The sequence below is a fragment of the Centruroides vittatus genome, unplaced genomic scaffold (assembly GCF_030686945.1).
Source record: "Centruroides vittatus isolate TY-2023 unplaced genomic scaffold, ASM3068694v2 contig_400, whole genome shotgun sequence".
NCBI classification, from domain to species: Eukaryota; Metazoa; Arthropoda; class Arachnida; order Scorpiones; family Buthidae; genus Centruroides; species Centruroides vittatus.
In genome coordinates, this window is record NW_027122215.1 from 2,089,137 (window position 1) to 2,106,401 (window position 17,265).

A 17,265-nucleotide genomic window follows, 5' to 3' on the forward strand; every position below is an offset into this window, starting at 1 on the left:
ATCCACATAAAATATTAACACTAATTCAGAAACTGTTAAATATCGTAAAATTAAAATTAATTAGTTGCATATAATTATTTTTTAAATAAACAATTATTATAAAAATTTATTATTTAGCTTCATTTAAAGCGTTGCAATTAAAAATTAATAATTTCATAAATATTCTTCCAGGTGGCGTTAAGAAATCAAAAATCGTCTGTTGCAGACTTGGTTTATATGCAAAAAATGTATACTTTTTCGAGTTGAAATTCGAAATATTTTGTTTTTGTTATAGAATATTAATAGAAATCAAGAAAAGTAAGCAAAAAGTGAACAATTATAAATGTTTTCGCAGCAATTATCACAAATATCTACAAGTGACTTTCTTCAAAGTAATCCTACGTAAGTACAGTACATATTTATTTTATACAATCTAAAAGGGGATAGTATAGATTATCACCTATGGAATTTCGGGACTTTGAGTATATATCTGAACTGAGGACACCGAGACGAGTTCAACGATACCCTACTTTTGGACCGGAGACGAAAAATAAAAAAGTTAACATACTTTTTTCCCGCGATCGCGCGATGATCGGGAATCGCGTCGCTCTCTCCGCTCTCGTATCGCGTGTTTAACAGGCGGCAAGTCGGCCATATATACCTTCAACAGAGGCAAATGTTGATCCACGAAGACACTAATCGTCTGCAGTTGGAGTTAAGTCCTTTTCGCACGTCCCCGCGCTCCTCGACCTCGGGGACTACGGCCCCTCAGCCGCTGACACGCTTGCTATCGCTCACGGTCGGCTAGTACTACGCGCCGCTTTTGCGGCTTGTCCAACAAACCTAACTTATCCATCCGGGAGATGACCGTAGTCCGACGTTATGGTTTGCAGACTTTACCGCAAGATGGCGGTACTAGCAACTACGGTGTCGTCTGCATTATAGCATTTTTTTTTTTTTTTTTTTTTTTTAACTCTTTCCGCCCAGTGGGCACTAAGAGGGCCTCTTATAGCAAGCCCATTATGGGTTCGGCCAGGCCCACAATGGGGCGGCCGGGTGGTGAGGGACGGGGACCGACATATCCGGACGGACCACCCCCCGAAAAATTCCTGGGGATTTTTCGACCCGTCCGGATTCGATCCCGGGTCCCCCAGGGCGGCAGGCTGCTAACCTTGACCGCTCGGCCATCCGGCCGCATTATAGCATTAAAAAAGTATGATAACTTTCTTATTTTTTTTTTTTCTCCGGTCCAAAAGTAGAGTACCGTTGAACTCGTCTCGGTTCCCTGAGTTCAAATATATACTCAAAGTCCCGAAATTCCATAGGTGATAATCTATAATACAGCCATATAGGATACCAAACATAAAAAGTGATGTATATTCAACATTGTTATACATAAACATAAACAAACATAATATATGGTTATGTAATATTAATATATATATATATATATGTGTGTGTGTGTGTGTGTGTGTGTGTGTGTGTATACAGTACTGTATACATAAAACATATTAGAACTAAGCAAATCTGCATTTACAAACATTTTTTAAACCCCCTCTGAGTGCGATCAAATACGTCATAATTTTAACCACAAACACAAAAAAATGAAGAAGTTTAGGCCGATCGTCTACTTGCCATTCTAGAGGTAGCAAACTCCATTACCGACCGTATAGAATTGCCAGATGGCGGCGCTCGTCCGTCGGCCGTTTACGTTTTGAGCTGAATACGTGCGCCTCAACCTCTCTAATATTTAAAACTGCGTGTGGCGCAGTCTGTTATGATATTTTATTTTAAAAACTTTTTATATTTTTAATTATTATAAAATGGCAAAAAACTTAATTTTGAGGGTAGAGATGGTTTTTGTAAAAAAAATTGTAAATGCTGATAGCAAGTAAAATCGTCATTAAATCCAACCTTACTCGAGATATGACAAATGACCTTCTTTATCCCCCACCCCGTTCACCTTTAATCACCAAAATTTAATGGCCTCAATCCCCCTAATACACAAACCTCCCTGCAAAATTTCATAAATTTTCGACCGAAAGCACAGGAGTTAATAGCGAGGTTGAGGCCGAAGTTTTAAACGCGAAAACGTGTACGTCGGACGTTCAGCGCCTCTTTCCTGTAAGCCTAGAAGTTTGACAATGGTGTTTGGAAAGTCAGTGGAATCGTGCTCGACATTCCAAATGCCATTGTCAAACTTCTAGGCGTACAGGAAAGCGGTGCTGAACGTCCAACGTACACGTTTTTGCGTTTAAAACTTCGGCCTCAACCTCGCTAATAAGCTTCAAAGAGGGTGAACAAAATCGTGTCATATGCAAACATACACTAACATCCATATATACAGAAAAAACCCCGAATTGTTTTTTTTTTTTTTTTTTTTTTTTGCATTTCACGACGTTTCAAGGTCAAAGAGTCCGAAAATGTAAGATCTGGGGGTAATTTTTTGACCGATCGCCATACTTTCTGTTATATGTCAGCCTGGAAAGTAAAAATGCATGGGACTCGCATCCAGAGAAAGTTGCTCATCACTGTTTTAGATAATTTTAAAAATCTGAAATAAGCTGTATTTTCATTTTTATTTGTTTTTCAAAATTTATTCATTTAGAAAATTTGGAATTAAATATTCCTTTTGTTTAGTTAAATTATTTTAAATTGATTACAAAGATGATTGTACTATATGATAATGAAAAAAAAAGTATTTTTTAAAATCCGTTTTGTATAAATTTAATATTCAGTTTGATAGACAATTTCAGATATAACTATCTGTCAGTTTTATATTCCATAATATAATTTTTTTTAAAAAATGAATATGTATATTAACAGTCTACATTACAATGTAGGCCTATTCGTAAATTTTGGATTTTTTACATGGTTTAGTAAGTCTCGGCCATCTAGCTGCCGGTGTTAATTGTAAAAATTAAATAACTCTAAAACATACAAAATCATATATAACTGACCAGTTCATTTTTCTTACGGGTAGGTATCGAAATACTAAGTGTGCGAAGCAAGCAAAATACAAATTATTACGTAATTTAAATCGATACAATATATATATAATTTTAATTAATCCGAAATAAATAATTAATTTTATTTTAAGATTATTTATACATATAATATTTTTTATTTGATTTAAATTACGTAATATGTTTTGCACACAGTACTTTGATACCTACCCGTGAGAAAAATGAACCGGTCAGTTATATCTGATTTTCGTATGTTTAAAAATCTGATGACGTCAAAAAGACTTAAGTCTGTTGGTAAGTACTTTTAGAAAGATGTCTCTTTTAATCATACTTCTAATCATTACCGCTTGCAAATTCACCACTATGACCGGAATTCATATCAAAGCTCATTTTAATCCTTCAAATAACTTAAATTATCCTCGCATTCGAATGGCTGAAACTCTTTCATCTCTTCAACAATTTACTATATGTTCTTGGTTGAAACTTTACTCGACGAATAATGATATGTTGACTGTAATATCATATGCCACATTAAAAAGTGATAATCAGATAGTTATCACTCTCAATAAATATCATTCTGATCGATTAGTAAGATTTCATATTGGTGATCCTTATTTAGAATTTAAGTGTAATTATGATTGGGTGCCGGGTCAATGGTACTATCTTTGTGCATCTTGGTTTAGCGCTACTGCAACTGCCAAGGTTTATCAAAATGGACAATCATGTACATTTACGAGATCTCATTTAAATTATCCAAAAACACCATTGCCATCGGGAGGAATATTAGTCATTGGACAAGAACAAGACGCTCTCGATTCAAAATATGATGCAAATCAAGCGTGGCATGGTGACATTGCAGATGTTCATATCTGGGATGAAGAATTGAGCCCAAATCAAATTTTTGAAGCAGGACAATGTAAAGGAGGAAGAAAGGAAGGAAATGTCTTTTCTTGGATGAAGAGTAAAATAATTGTTACTGACAATGTCGAATTTTCAGAGACGGAACTTTGTTATTCTTAAACTTATGTAATTGGCATTTATATTAAAATATTTTTGCTATAATTTAAAATAAGATGTTCTATATTTTAAAAAATTGTATTATTTTAATAAAGATCTAAAAAATGAAAATTGACTTACAAATTTGTTGTTTATATAATAAAATGGTTAGTTGTGTAGACAAATCAATATTTAATAGCAATAGTGCAAATCATAATATTTAAGATTATCTAACAAAATTTTGAAACTAAGAAAATCTAAGAAATATTGAAATGTTTATGATATAAATATTTTATTATAATAAATTAACATTAAAGAATGATAATATAAAAGATATTTGATTTGAATGATCCTATACGCCTGTGAAATTTATATTAATTTGTCAAAATAACTGATATGATTGATAGTGAAATCTAATTTTTTAAAGAAGTTATTTATCATGATTACAATATCCATCATCAAATTGAATCTTTCTGTTCCATAGTTCACGGTTCAAAAGGTTGGATATAAACAACGTTTATTTAAATAAAATTAAGTCATTTTATTTGAAGTTCATCTATCTGAATTTTAAACTCGCATCAACTGAATTAAATTCGATAATTCCATTATTATTGTTTAATTTGAAAATTGGATAACAATTTTCAAATTAAACAAATTGTTAAAACAATTATTTTCCAAAATCGTATGGAAGATTTTTATTCACAGCCAAGGTCAAGTTTTCTGAAAATATTAAGATATTAAAATATCTTTAAAAATTGAGAAACTAAATTAAAATCTATCAGTTTTTTAATATTGAATTTTTTATGCATTAACTTTTTTTCTGTAGTAAAAAGAATCACTAGGAAATAGAATTTTGGAACTTTCCTTAGCATGTCCTGAATTCAACCGTCTTGAAAGTGATCCGTTTCTAGGCCATACCGAAAAGTAAAGGTCTCTTGTTCAATCTGGAAAATGCACTCTTTTATATCAATTTGACATAAGAACATTAGTAGATAAAACCTCTGAACACCGGTAGTTGGTCGTGGGTTTGCGCCTCGCTAATGGACTGACCACATAGGGGTTTTTTCGGTTTGGTTTATTTGTATACGGCAATTTGCCGGAGATTTTAATGAAGTGACTACTGTATCCAGTGCGGAATGCTATGGTGTCAAAAGGGAATAATGGATTCATGCCGAAGAGTTGCAAAAGAACAGATCAGCGCTGGACGCGTGTGTGCTTAAAGATATCTCAAATATCGAAGCTAGAAATAAAAGTTTTATTGAAGAAAAGCAAAATTATACTTTTCATATTTTTCTTAAAAATATTTTAAATCAGCACATAACAGTAAACAATAAGTATACATTTTCTATATTTTGCGAATAATTTTCAATTATGAAAAGAAAAATAATACTTTATTAAATATTGTTACATAACTCTGGATATCTTCTATTTCGAAGTTTAGACAATGAAGAAAATATACACATTTTCGAGTCTATGTTTAATCCATTTTCACCAACCACAGAGGTAACAGCTAAAAACACACGAAGAAAAACTTCACGAAAAGACAAACAGTAAGTAGAAAATTCACATGGTTAAAACGATATCAACGTCAGCCTTTCTATGGAGGATCTGACGTTTTCACATTAAAAACGGAAGTATAATCTTCTTACCATACCATCAAGTCCTTAACATATTTATAACTGGTCTGGCCCTCTAGTGGTCATATTTATAACTGGTCTGGCCCTCCGAGTATTCCAATTTCATTCATATATTGTTACATAACTCTGGATATTGGAATACTCGGAATTTCGCGTGGAAAGAAAAGGCTTTTTCGCGTATTGGATATTGGAATACTCGGAACCACCACTAGAGGGTCAGACCAGTTATAAATATGTTAAGGACTTGATGGTATGGTAAGAAGATTATACTTCCGTTTTTAATGTGAAAACGTCAGATCCTCCATAGAAAGGCTGACGTTGATATCGTTTTAACCATGTGAATTTTCTACTTGCTGTTTGTCTTTTCGTGAAGTTTTTCTTTGTGTGTTTTTAGCTGTTACCTCTGTGGTTGGTGAAAATGGATTAAACATAGACTCGAAAATGTGTATATTTTCTTCATTGTCTAAACTTCGAAATGTATTAAATATATTTCTAAACAAACTTATCCGTTAATTCTTTAAAAACTCTAAATTATAATCCAAGTAAAATAAACTACTCTTTAAATCCGATTTCGAGTGAGCTATTTAGACAAAAAAAAGGGTGTACTATAGATTACTCCCTATGGAACTTGAAGATTTTGATTATATATTTGAACTCAGGGGACCGAGACGAGTTCAACGGTACCCTATTTTTGGACCGGAGACGAAAAATAAAATAGTTATCACACTTTTTCACTTACCATACTTTTTTAATGCTCTCATGCAGACGGCACCGTAGTTGCTAGTACTGCCATCTTGCGGTAAAGTCTGCAAACCATGACGTCGGACTACGGTCATTTCCCGGAGCGTTAAACACGCGATACGAGAGCGGAGAGAGCGACGCGACTTCCGATCATCGCGCGATCGCCATTTCGGTTAATGTTACTTATGGCAGCGAACATGGCGGCCCGACTGACTTCTCGTATGGGAGCCAACACACGCCGCCATGTGCTAAACTAGTGATCGATTCACGGTAGTTCTTGAACAAAGTAAAAAAGGGGGGAAACGTCTACTAAAGGCAATTTTAACGGCAAGCGACGGGACTCCCGATCGCGATAGCGAGGCCGACTTAGCGGAGAGCGACGCGACTCCCTATCATCGCGCGATCGCCGGAAAAAAGTATGATAACTTTTTTATTTTTCGTCTCCGGTCAAAAGTAGAGTATCGTTGAACTCGTCTCGGTCCCCTGAGTTCAGATATATACCCAAACACACGAAATTCCATAGGGAGTAATCTATAGTATACCCCAAAAAAATCCGAAAAGATGCTATACTTTGATCAACTTCTTTATTTTATTTCCCATTGGGAAATAAAATAAAGCAATCCTTACTTTGAATCTTTGTGTAACAACCCCATCAACTACCAACGTAGAACAAAGATAATCATTCTCAATATATCTGCAGACATGTTGAGCAAGTTTATCGACTTCGCTTATATGCCAAGCAATTTTCACCAAATTGTCAATTTTCAGAATGTTTTCCAACTAATTAACGTTGCTGATCAATTTCTTATAAATAAATTAGTAAATATATGCCGTAGCCTACATTTCTTGTTAATCGTATAAACAGTCAGAATTATATCAGAATATGGAAATTTGCCAAGCAGTATGATTGCAAAAGCTCTTAAGTATTTGATGATATTTTTTACGAATATAATCAAAGAGCAAGAATATTTGGAAATTTTTAAAGAAGGAAGAATTGAATATAAAATATGAAGAATTGGTTTGGGAAAGTATTTTCATTTGGATTGATTACGACCGTATACTCGTTCCAAGTATATTATGTATTAAAGCTAAGATAAACTATAAATAAAACAAGAAAAATCGTAATACACGTATTAGTTTAATTTGATTTTATTTGTATACGGCAATACGTGGGCGATCTGCTGAAGGATTTTTACGGGAAACTAGCCTCCTATTTAGGTATTATAAACATGAAGAAAACCCGGAAGTGGCCAAGTGGTTCCGTTCCCTGAACATTGGAGTTCGGTCGTGGGTTCGCGCGTTGCCAGGACGGGCTGGCCACGTGGAGCTTTCTCCAAGTCTGACTAGGGGTAAGTTACCCCTAAAAGACTTCCCGGAAGACATTATTCCCCACGTTACTACCATCATAAACGCATACAACTAGTATTACATGACAATTACGTCACACTTTACCACGGGGCGATATAGCCTAGAATCGTTTGTTTGTTTAGTTATGGCAACGGGCAACGCGACACTTGGACGATCTGCTTTCCAGGGGTCTTTCTAAGGGAAACTGGTTCCTATTTAGGCGTTTTTCGGATTTTCTCCACGTTAGATGTGGAGAAAATCCGAAAAACGGTACTTATGGGTTAAGGCTGAGATGATTAAATCTCTCTCGATTAATGCTATAAACGATTTATTTTTACTTAATAATTTTAAAACTAATTATTCTTTCCCTACTATTTGGAAGGATATGTGCTAAAAAAAAATGATACATAAGAAAGATAACAATTCTGCTCCTCTGAATTATCGTCCAATATTGTTAATCAGTGTAATTAGAAAATTTTTTTTCTCCGTTATTGGTTAATCGTTTGAAACTATGGCTTAAGCTGTCTCATGTTATTTTCTTTAGCCAGGGTGCTTTTGTAGCGAATAGAGGTGTTGGACACAATTTATTCATTTTTTCTTAGAATTTTGCAATTAGTTTTAGCTAAGAAACGTAATAAATTATATGTTGGATTCATTGATTTGTCAAGGGTGTTTGATACAATTGATCACGATATTTTATGGTCGAAGCTTTCTCTTCTATTAATCTTACAAGTTGTTTTTTAGTATCGCCTTTCAAATTGAAGTTAATTGTTGTATTTCAGAAGCGGTAATTGCTAATAAATGTCTTCCACAGGGTGAACCACTTAATCCTATTTTGTTTAACTTATTTGTCAACGATCTCTCGGATTTTTTTCATAGTCATAATACTATATCACCGAAGGTAGAGCCGAACTGTCTTGTTTGCCGACGATATTGTAATATTTTTGTATTCTCCTATTGGCCCTCAGAGGAAACTTAACCTTCTACAGGATTATCGTAAGTCTACTAAACTACTTATTAATAAGGGTAAGGGAGGAGGCAAAAGGTTTAGACAAGAAAGAAAAAAAAGAAAAAAAAAAAAAAAAAAAAAAAAAAAAAAAAAGGAAAAAGAAAAAAAAAAAGAAAATTTTCAGTTTCATTTCAAATTCCAAAGCTCCAGATTTTCAAAAAAAAGAAAAAAAAAAATAGGGTAGAGAAGGGGAGGGGTGGTGTAGTGGAGTTTAGTAGTGGAAGGAGGTAGGGGGGAAAATAAAGAGAACAGAAAAAAGGACGAAGAGAAAAAAAAGAGACAAAGCGGAGAAAGGGGAAAAAGGGGAAGGAAGGAAGATATGAGGGGATAAGGAAGGGGAAAAGGAAAAGAAAAGGGAGGAGAGGAGAGAAAAAGGAATAAAAAGAGAAAAGGCGTAAAGGAGGAGGGCAGGGAAAAAGTGGGTATAAGGAGATAAGAGAGGGGGAAACACTAAAAGAAAGGGGAAAAGGGGAAAGTGAGAGAAAGGGACAGAAAGGGGATGATAGGGAAAGAGAAAGGAAAATAGGGAAAGAAAAAAAAGGACGATAAGGCAGAATAAGTAAATAGGGGGGAAAGAGAGAGGATAAGGAAAAGGAAGCAAAGAAGAGGAAGGGCGAGGGAAGAACTTACAAGTTGTTTTTTAGTATCGCCTTTCAAATTGAAGTTAATTGTTGTATTTCAGAAGCGGTAATTGCTAATAAATGTCTTCCACAGGGTGAACCACTTAATCCTATTTTGTTTAACTTATTTGTCAACGATCTCTCGGATTTTTTTCATAGTCATAATACTATATCACCGAAGGTAGAGCCGAACTGTCTTGTTTGCCGACGATATTGTAATATTTTTGTATTCTCCTATTGGCCCTCAGAGGAAACTTAACCTTCTACAGGATTATCGTAAGTCTACTAAACTACTTATTAATAAGGGTAAATCCAAAGTAATGGTTTTTCGGAGAGGGTCAGGCTGGGAAAAACTGATGTTTTATCTATCTAACCCTGAATTGGAGGTTGTTTCGTCTTAAAATATTTGGGTATCTATTTTACTCTACAGGGCTCGTTTTCTTTTCACTTAGATAAATTGTTTTTGAAATATAAACTTAAACTTGCTAATTTAATAAAGCTCATGGTTAGAATGAAGTAGTCCTCTATTAAGTCATACTTTCCATTGTTTGATTCTTTGATACGCTTAAGTTTGGGATTTGTTTCCTGTTTGGGGTCCGTCTTTTGTCGATGAATTACAGAAGACTCAATTGAAATTTATCAGATCGATATTTCATATTAATCGGTCGGACCTGGACCCGTTTTAAGATTCGAATTGAGTCGACCGCCAATGGCTATACGTTTAGCATTGATCATTTTTAGATACTGGTTTAAAATTTTAGAGTTACCAGAATTTGACCTCAGAAAGTTGGTCTATAACAAATTGAAATTCATAAGTAGTAATTCTTTCGTCATAATTTTTCCTTCCTTAGTCGAACATTTATTGTCTGATTTAGGTTATTCAATTGCTAATTTTGTTCAATTTCTTGATTAAAAAAAATTTTAGCTGAACTTTTCCAGTTATTAAGATAAATATTGGGCTCAAGATATTCTTTATATAGAGCAAAAGTGTAGTGTTTTTTTTTTTTTTTGAAACTTTTCTATCTTTCCCATGGACACTTCGGTATTAGACCTATCTGTTATCAAATTTAAACTATAAGATTAAATCTTTAATAATGCAATTATGAATTAATAAATATACTGTTGCATTAAATGGTCGCAGAATTAATATATCAGCTTATTCCAATTGTCCTCTATATAATAGATTTTTTGAAAATGTTAAGAATCGTTTGTATGTTGCGAATTTACTGAACACTTAAAGCAGGGATGGGCAACCATTTTCTATGTAAGAGCCGCATTTTAAAACTTTTGAACTGACGCGGGCCGCATACAAGAGAAAGGAGAGAAAAAAAAATTTCGGTAAATCACAATTATTTATTCATATATAATTATAAATTAGCATATGTATACTTAATTTAGCTTCTGAAACTGATGTAAACGTAATATATCGGAAATATTTGGTTAAATATTCGTCACTGCTAATTTTAAATTAGTTTCGATGTGTTTGTTACCCAGTTTCTTGTTTTAATTTTTACTAAATTCATCGCGGAAAAATTATTCACATACATAAGTTGTAGAAAATAACGTTTGAATTTTTGCTGCATGCTTCCTTAAGCTGAGAAATTGATATATTTATTAATATTTTATGCGACGCGGGCCGCAAAAAATATTAACGCGGGCCGCCGGTTGCCCATCTTTGACTTAAAGGAAACTTTTTGACAACTGACTTTAGTATGATTTGTTTATACGATGATAATTTAAGTTCTTTAATGTTATGTAAAATTTATAAATTTTTTTTTTGTTATTCATTAAGCATGTTAACACAGTCCTATAAATTTAAGTTATACATAATTGTAATTAGATAATAAATATAACAATGTTTGTATTTTAATAATGTTGCTGCGAGTTCTGTAACCCGTTTGCATAAGCGGAAGCCAAAATAAATAAATGTTTGATTGATTGATTGATATTAATAAAAATGTATATATGTTACAGTCAAAACCCGTTTTTAGTTAGAACGCGTTTTAACTAGTTGAAACTAGTTTATACTGGATGTCTTTAAAACTCGTTTTGTCTAGTTAAAACTAGTTTTATCTCAAATTCATTTTTGACTAGCAGTAAATTCTAGTTTTAACTAGACAAAACGGGTTTTAACAAAAACATCCAGTATAAACTAGTTAAAGCGTATCCTAACTAAAAACTGGTTTTGACTGCAACATATAGAGTGATTCGGGGTAAGATGGTAAGCGGGGAAGATGCCTACTTTTTGATATTTTCAAACGGTGACGTCAGATATTGTGTGTTTGTATGGTGAATCGTTGGGCCAATATTGAGTGCGGAAAGCTGTAGTTTGCTACCGTTATCTCATTTTCTACATCCGAGAAGAATAAAAGTAAGATAAGAACGAAGTTTTTGTTGTGAAATGTTTCTAGAATCATTTTAAAACTAAAAGTTAAAATAGAATTTATTAAAAATTGTGGAATTAATGTGTGATGTAGTTAAGGTTCTAAAGTTTCCATTGTGAGCTACCGCCAATCCTGATCAGACATGCTAGAACACGTACAACGCAGGCATCTTACCCTGACAAATGGAGAAGATGCCACATTTTTCTTGGGGCATGCCTATTTTTTGTTAATTGAATTCTAATATGCCTATTTTTAATAGATTTTTATTTTCTCGTTTTATTGCAAGATATGCATAGAAATTATATAAGGATTTCTCAAAAAGTTTTTGGACTGAAAAAAGCTTTCAGCTAGCTATAGAGCACGTTAGAACGGGCGGAAACTTAACAATACTTATACTGCGCTGTTATACTTACTATGAAGTACTTTGTACTACATATGCAATAAATTAAATTTGGTTAAGATATTCCAAAATTAATTTTATGCAATTATATTTGTTATCTTACCCTAATGGCATTTGGCATCTCACCCGGATACTTGGGGTGAGGTGCTTAAAATGCCAGACAGTAAAAAAGTCGTCATTGCAAAGACAATATACAATTATTTTTCATACACTCCAAAGTTTAATTTGAAAAACATGCTTAAGAATATATTTTCGTTAGAGGCCTCCAAAACCCAAAATATCGCTATAATTTCCTTCATAAGCAAAATGTTAGGCATCTTCCCCCGAATCACTACACACAACTTTATTTTTCACAAACATATTTATGTAGCTAAAATTAGTTTTAACTAATGTTAAAAGTTAAAACTAATTTTATCTAAAATCAAAACATGTACAGCCGTAAATTAACTAGACAAAACCCGTTTTGTCTAGTTAAAACTAGAATTTACTGCTAGTCAAAAATGAATTTGAGTTAAAACTAGTTTTAACTAGTTTTAACTAGTTTAAGTAGTTTTGTCTAGTTAAAACTAGTTTTAACTAGACAAAACGGGTTTTAACAAAGACATCCAGTATAAACTAGTTTCAACTAGTTAAAACGCGTTCTAACTAAAAACGGGTTTTGGCTGTAACATACACTATTTTTTTTTATTGCAGAAAATATTTTCTTGGTTCATGCGATTTTCAAGAATCAGAATTCAATCAACATGGTTTACAATCTCTTGATTTTTCTCAGGTTAGAAGTTCTCAAGAACTATTTTCCGATCATTTCTCACAGTCGGAAAAAGAGGTAATATTATGGGATTTTATATACTGGCTAAAATTTCCTATTTGCTATACATATACTACATATATATTTTTAGGAACCGTCTCAAATTACTACATCCCTAAATTCAACAAGAAAAGCATCGTTGATAGAAGACTTTGGAAAAAATACGGATAAAATGTTAAACGTTTCAAAATTATTAATGGATGCTAAGGAAAAAGATGAAAAGTAATCAATTATAATTTATAATAAGTATCTAATTTTCATAATTATTAGAAGTTTTTACTACCCAGAAAAGAGCTAAAATTTAGTAAAATATCAGCTGATCACTAATTATTTATTAGTGATCAAATAATTAGCCTTTGATACGAAATATTTCTTAAAATATACAAAGCCTAACTTTGCATTATAATAGATCATAAAATATTTACAATATAATCACAAGAATATTATATTAAAAAATAGATATCTTGAAATTAAAATAACAAATTTTATTATTTTCAAAATAAAATTGCAAATATGTCAAATTTCCACTTCTCATTTATATAAATGAAACAAGCAGGACTTGTTTTGGAATTCAAAATTCAATAATAATTTCAGAAACAAAACTTTCAACTATTAAAATATTTTTGTACCAGTACATTTTATTAAATAAATTTGTTTTTTTAATTGTTTTCGATGAGATGACCATAGTGATCGGGCTTCAGCTTATTGTTGTGAATCAATCCGTTCTTAGACTGTTAAGTTTTTCGCGAATATATGACAATCTCTTGGATCATAACTCAGAAAAAGGGAATTAAGCATGGAGTTCTCCATTTCTCAAGCTTCTCCAATAGCTGTAGAAGTATATTGTTAATTTATTCGTAACTTTTTAAATTCAGGGTTTTCTTTTCTTTGTATCTTTCAAGAGATATAACCATTTGCTTTTACAGACATTATCTCATTAATGACAAACGAGTTTCTCCATTTAGCAATAAATGTTTTTGTTATAGATTTAAAAATGAAATCAACTTTTCATATTGTGATGACTACATTGTGGTTATAACCATAACGATAACTTACAATGTAATAATGTTAATACAATAAATATGTAAATTGCGGATGTTTTTAATGTTATATTACACTGTAACTAATAGACGAGTGCGTGAAAAAAATTGTACTTGAAAATAAATAAATAATAATGATTTCTTCGCGTCTCCCAGAGAGGCGCGCTCAGTTTGAGAATTACTGATTTAACTAAATCTTAGTATTAGTAATTAGATTCATAAAATCTGTTTTCTGACCCGAGTTTCTGTAACGAGTCATAGTTTCACAAATTAATCTTGCTATTGTTGAGGCTTAATTGTTTTAATTTGAAATATTTGTACAAACTTGAATTTATTCAAATTGCCACGTTTACTAATGATATAAATTGATTTCATCTGAGAAAAATTTGTTTAAGTATAAGCTAATACTATATATCAGCAGAATAATATACTGATAAAAAAAGAATGAACCGGTACTGCTTTCTTAAATTATTACTAAAAACCATATTTTTGTTCTTATTATCGTATTTTTACCTGATGTTTCAATAGGTCAAATTGGAAAATCTTTCTAATGTGAACTGAAAATTTTTTCTATATATATATATATATAGCAATAATATAAATAATGCATTAATTTATTAGTTTGGTTTCCGTTCTTTGAGATTTGGCCCGGCCCATAATCTTCCGAAGATATACTAATGTCGTGTAGGCCTAACGGTTGACAGAGACAAAGCGATTTTGTCTTTTGCTCGGGCAGTTCGGGTTTTCCGGAGGGGGTCAGCATACTCAGACGAAATCCCCGTGTATTTCGTCTGAGGCGGATCTGAATTCGAGCCTGACCCTGCTCCGGATTGGACCAGACGATTCCCTTAAAAGCGAAGGGACAAAGTCCCCCCCGGACAATTTTTCGAGGTCTCTCGACTGAGCTAGAGTTCTCTTAGAAGGTATTGTGTGCATAATTACTTCTAGATTCGGTCAGCAGCCATCCGATCATTGAGACCAGCATTCGGAGCTGACAGATTCTACGGACACTCCCGCCGAAGTGGCCCATCTCCAAGTAAAGGAAACTGTTCTCAAAGGAAGGCCGTAAAATAACTTTTGGACGAACCCTTTTCTTTCTTCCTTTTTAGTTAGAACATGTCCCAACTAAAAAGAAAGAAAGGAAAAATCGTTCGATCAGGAACGGATCGAATGGTCAACCTTGTGTACGTACGTACAGTACGTCTCAACTATTTGGCAACACTAGCATTATGCGAATCAGTTATCTATCGTCGTGAGTCTGGCAAATTTATAGTACAAATATTTTCTGTATTTTTGTTTAAGAAAGCATTGAAATAGGTGCCTAACTATTATTTTTTACCGACGGATTGCATATTTTATTATAGAATTTATTATTAGTTCGTTTAATTGAGGCAGCCGCTTAATTGGGCCAAAATGGATTAGTCCCAGTGTGTCCCAATTAAGCGTAATCGACTGTATACATATGGGCACTAAGAGGAATTTTTAATCATACTCATTGTTACATATAGTTGATATTCATATAGTTATATTACAATTCTTTATTCTATTTAATATAGTTGTTCAGGCTTACATTGCTCAAGTTAGAGGAAAAAAATTGATTTAATTCTAGATACAACCAGAATAAAATTGTATATATTATCGTTTTATTTTTTAAAATCGGTATATAAACAATGTTCCCAAGAATAACTGAACATATTTCTCTAAATATTAAAATATAGGACGTCTTGATTTTTTTAGAATATTTATAATTAAAATGACTTATGCGGAACACGTATTTATCATTAAATTATTGACTTTGTTCATGTTTAGGGTATACTTAGAAAAAATTTCTCATGATATAAAAGAGCATTCTTTGAAATTATCAACTCTCTCTGAAATTATGCAAAAAATGGTCGATGAAAATAGAAATAATAATAAACAAAACTTTGAATTTATGGAAGGAAGTAAATACTTAGAGATTATTGTTAAATTAATAATGATTTTATTTATAATTAATTTATATATCTGATTCTAGTAAACAAATATTTAGAAAAGACCGAACACGAAATTTTGTTGACATCACAAAACTTAAAAGAAATCATCAAGATTCAGGTGAGAAAATTAAAATTATTTTTAAATATTCTATATACAATAAATTTGTATTTTGATTGTGTATGACATATTTGACCTTACACTCGATGTAATCGAATCTTTTAAATCTCTTGAAATTTATTTTCTATGCATTTAAATTCTTGCTTAATTTAATATCAATATATATTCAAGAATTATATATAATAAAATGAAAATAGATAACCTTTAGTTTTTAGTAAAATTATCGGTATATGATTGGTTCGTAAGAAGTTATGGAAGAGTTAAAATCAGGGCTGTGGAGTTGGAGTCGTCAAAAATCTCCCCGAATCCGACTCCTTTTTACTTTCCCAACTTGTTATGTATATAAAAAACGAAAAAGTATTTGAATCGTGTCACATTTGACTCTCCGAGTTTTTTGCAAATCTATACGTTTGGAGATCTCTCCAACCCCCACAAAATGTCAAATAAAGGAAAAAATTCGCGCGTTCACGCACGTATGTTGGCGTCTAATTTGTTTAATTTCTTTATTCTGTTCTGAACTATTAAACAATATCTCAGAATGAGTAAAGTTTAAGAAACAAAATTTGGCACAGTAGCGTGTGTATAAAGGGCATTAATGCTATTAAATTTTGGTTCTTTATTAAAGGTCGACAGGGTAGAGACATAGAAGGGGTCATGTGTCATATCTCCAGTGTGGTCGGACTTAATGAATATTGAATGCTAACAACGAGTAACATATTCTTATAATATAATCGAGATGGGTTAATAATAATAATGATGATAAGCTCAGAGTTCAAACGGTTAAGAGTTGAAATTTGGTACACAGTTAGGATACATAATAAGAATGTACACTAAGAAGGGATTTTTCGAAATTCCTCTCGCGGGGGAAGAGGGACAGGGTTAAGGATTACCTCGAAGAACTCCGTTTCTACCGTACTATTTTAGATGCGGTATTTTGTGTTTTTGTGAAAAATCGAACATACTTTTAGACCAATCTAAAAATTCTGTAATTAGTCTCGGAAGAGAGAGGACCTAATTCTTGCACCCAGTGAAAACGGGTAAAATCGGCTATAATCTAAATATCTTAATCTTCGTTATCGTTACTTTTTGCGTGAGCAACATCTGGCTCATCTGCTAGTCTTTTTTATATTATTTTTATAAAACTCGTCTCTACCCTCAAAATTAAGCTCGAGTTCTAACATGAGTACAGATAGAAAAAGAAATCTTACAAAATTTGATGATATTTATTATGCACTGTAAAAAATAAA

At 32.5% G+C, this 17,265-nt stretch overlaps 2 protein-coding genes across 2 annotated transcripts; both read left to right on the forward strand.

Moving 5' to 3' along the window:
- The first annotated feature begins 185 nt into the window (after positions 1-185).
- LOC136976521 (uncharacterized) lies at positions 186-16,084 on the forward strand. The gene is made up of 5 exons (XM_067271824.1): positions 186-381; positions 12,773-12,905; positions 12,979-13,109; positions 15,737-15,870; positions 15,942-16,084. Exons 1-5 carry the CDS (start codon positions 323-325, stop codon positions 16,082-16,084), a joined length of 600 nt encoding a protein of 199 aa, XP_067127925.1. The 5' UTR covers positions 186-322.
- On the forward strand, positions 3,208-3,994 carry LOC136976498 (C-reactive protein 1.1-like). The gene has a single exon (XM_067271800.1). The coding sequence runs from the start codon at positions 3,258-3,260 to the stop codon at positions 3,963-3,965; it is 708 nt and encodes a 235-aa protein (XP_067127901.1). The 5' UTR covers positions 3,208-3,257; the 3' UTR covers positions 3,966-3,994.
- Positions 16,085-17,265: the final 1,181 nt, after the last annotated feature.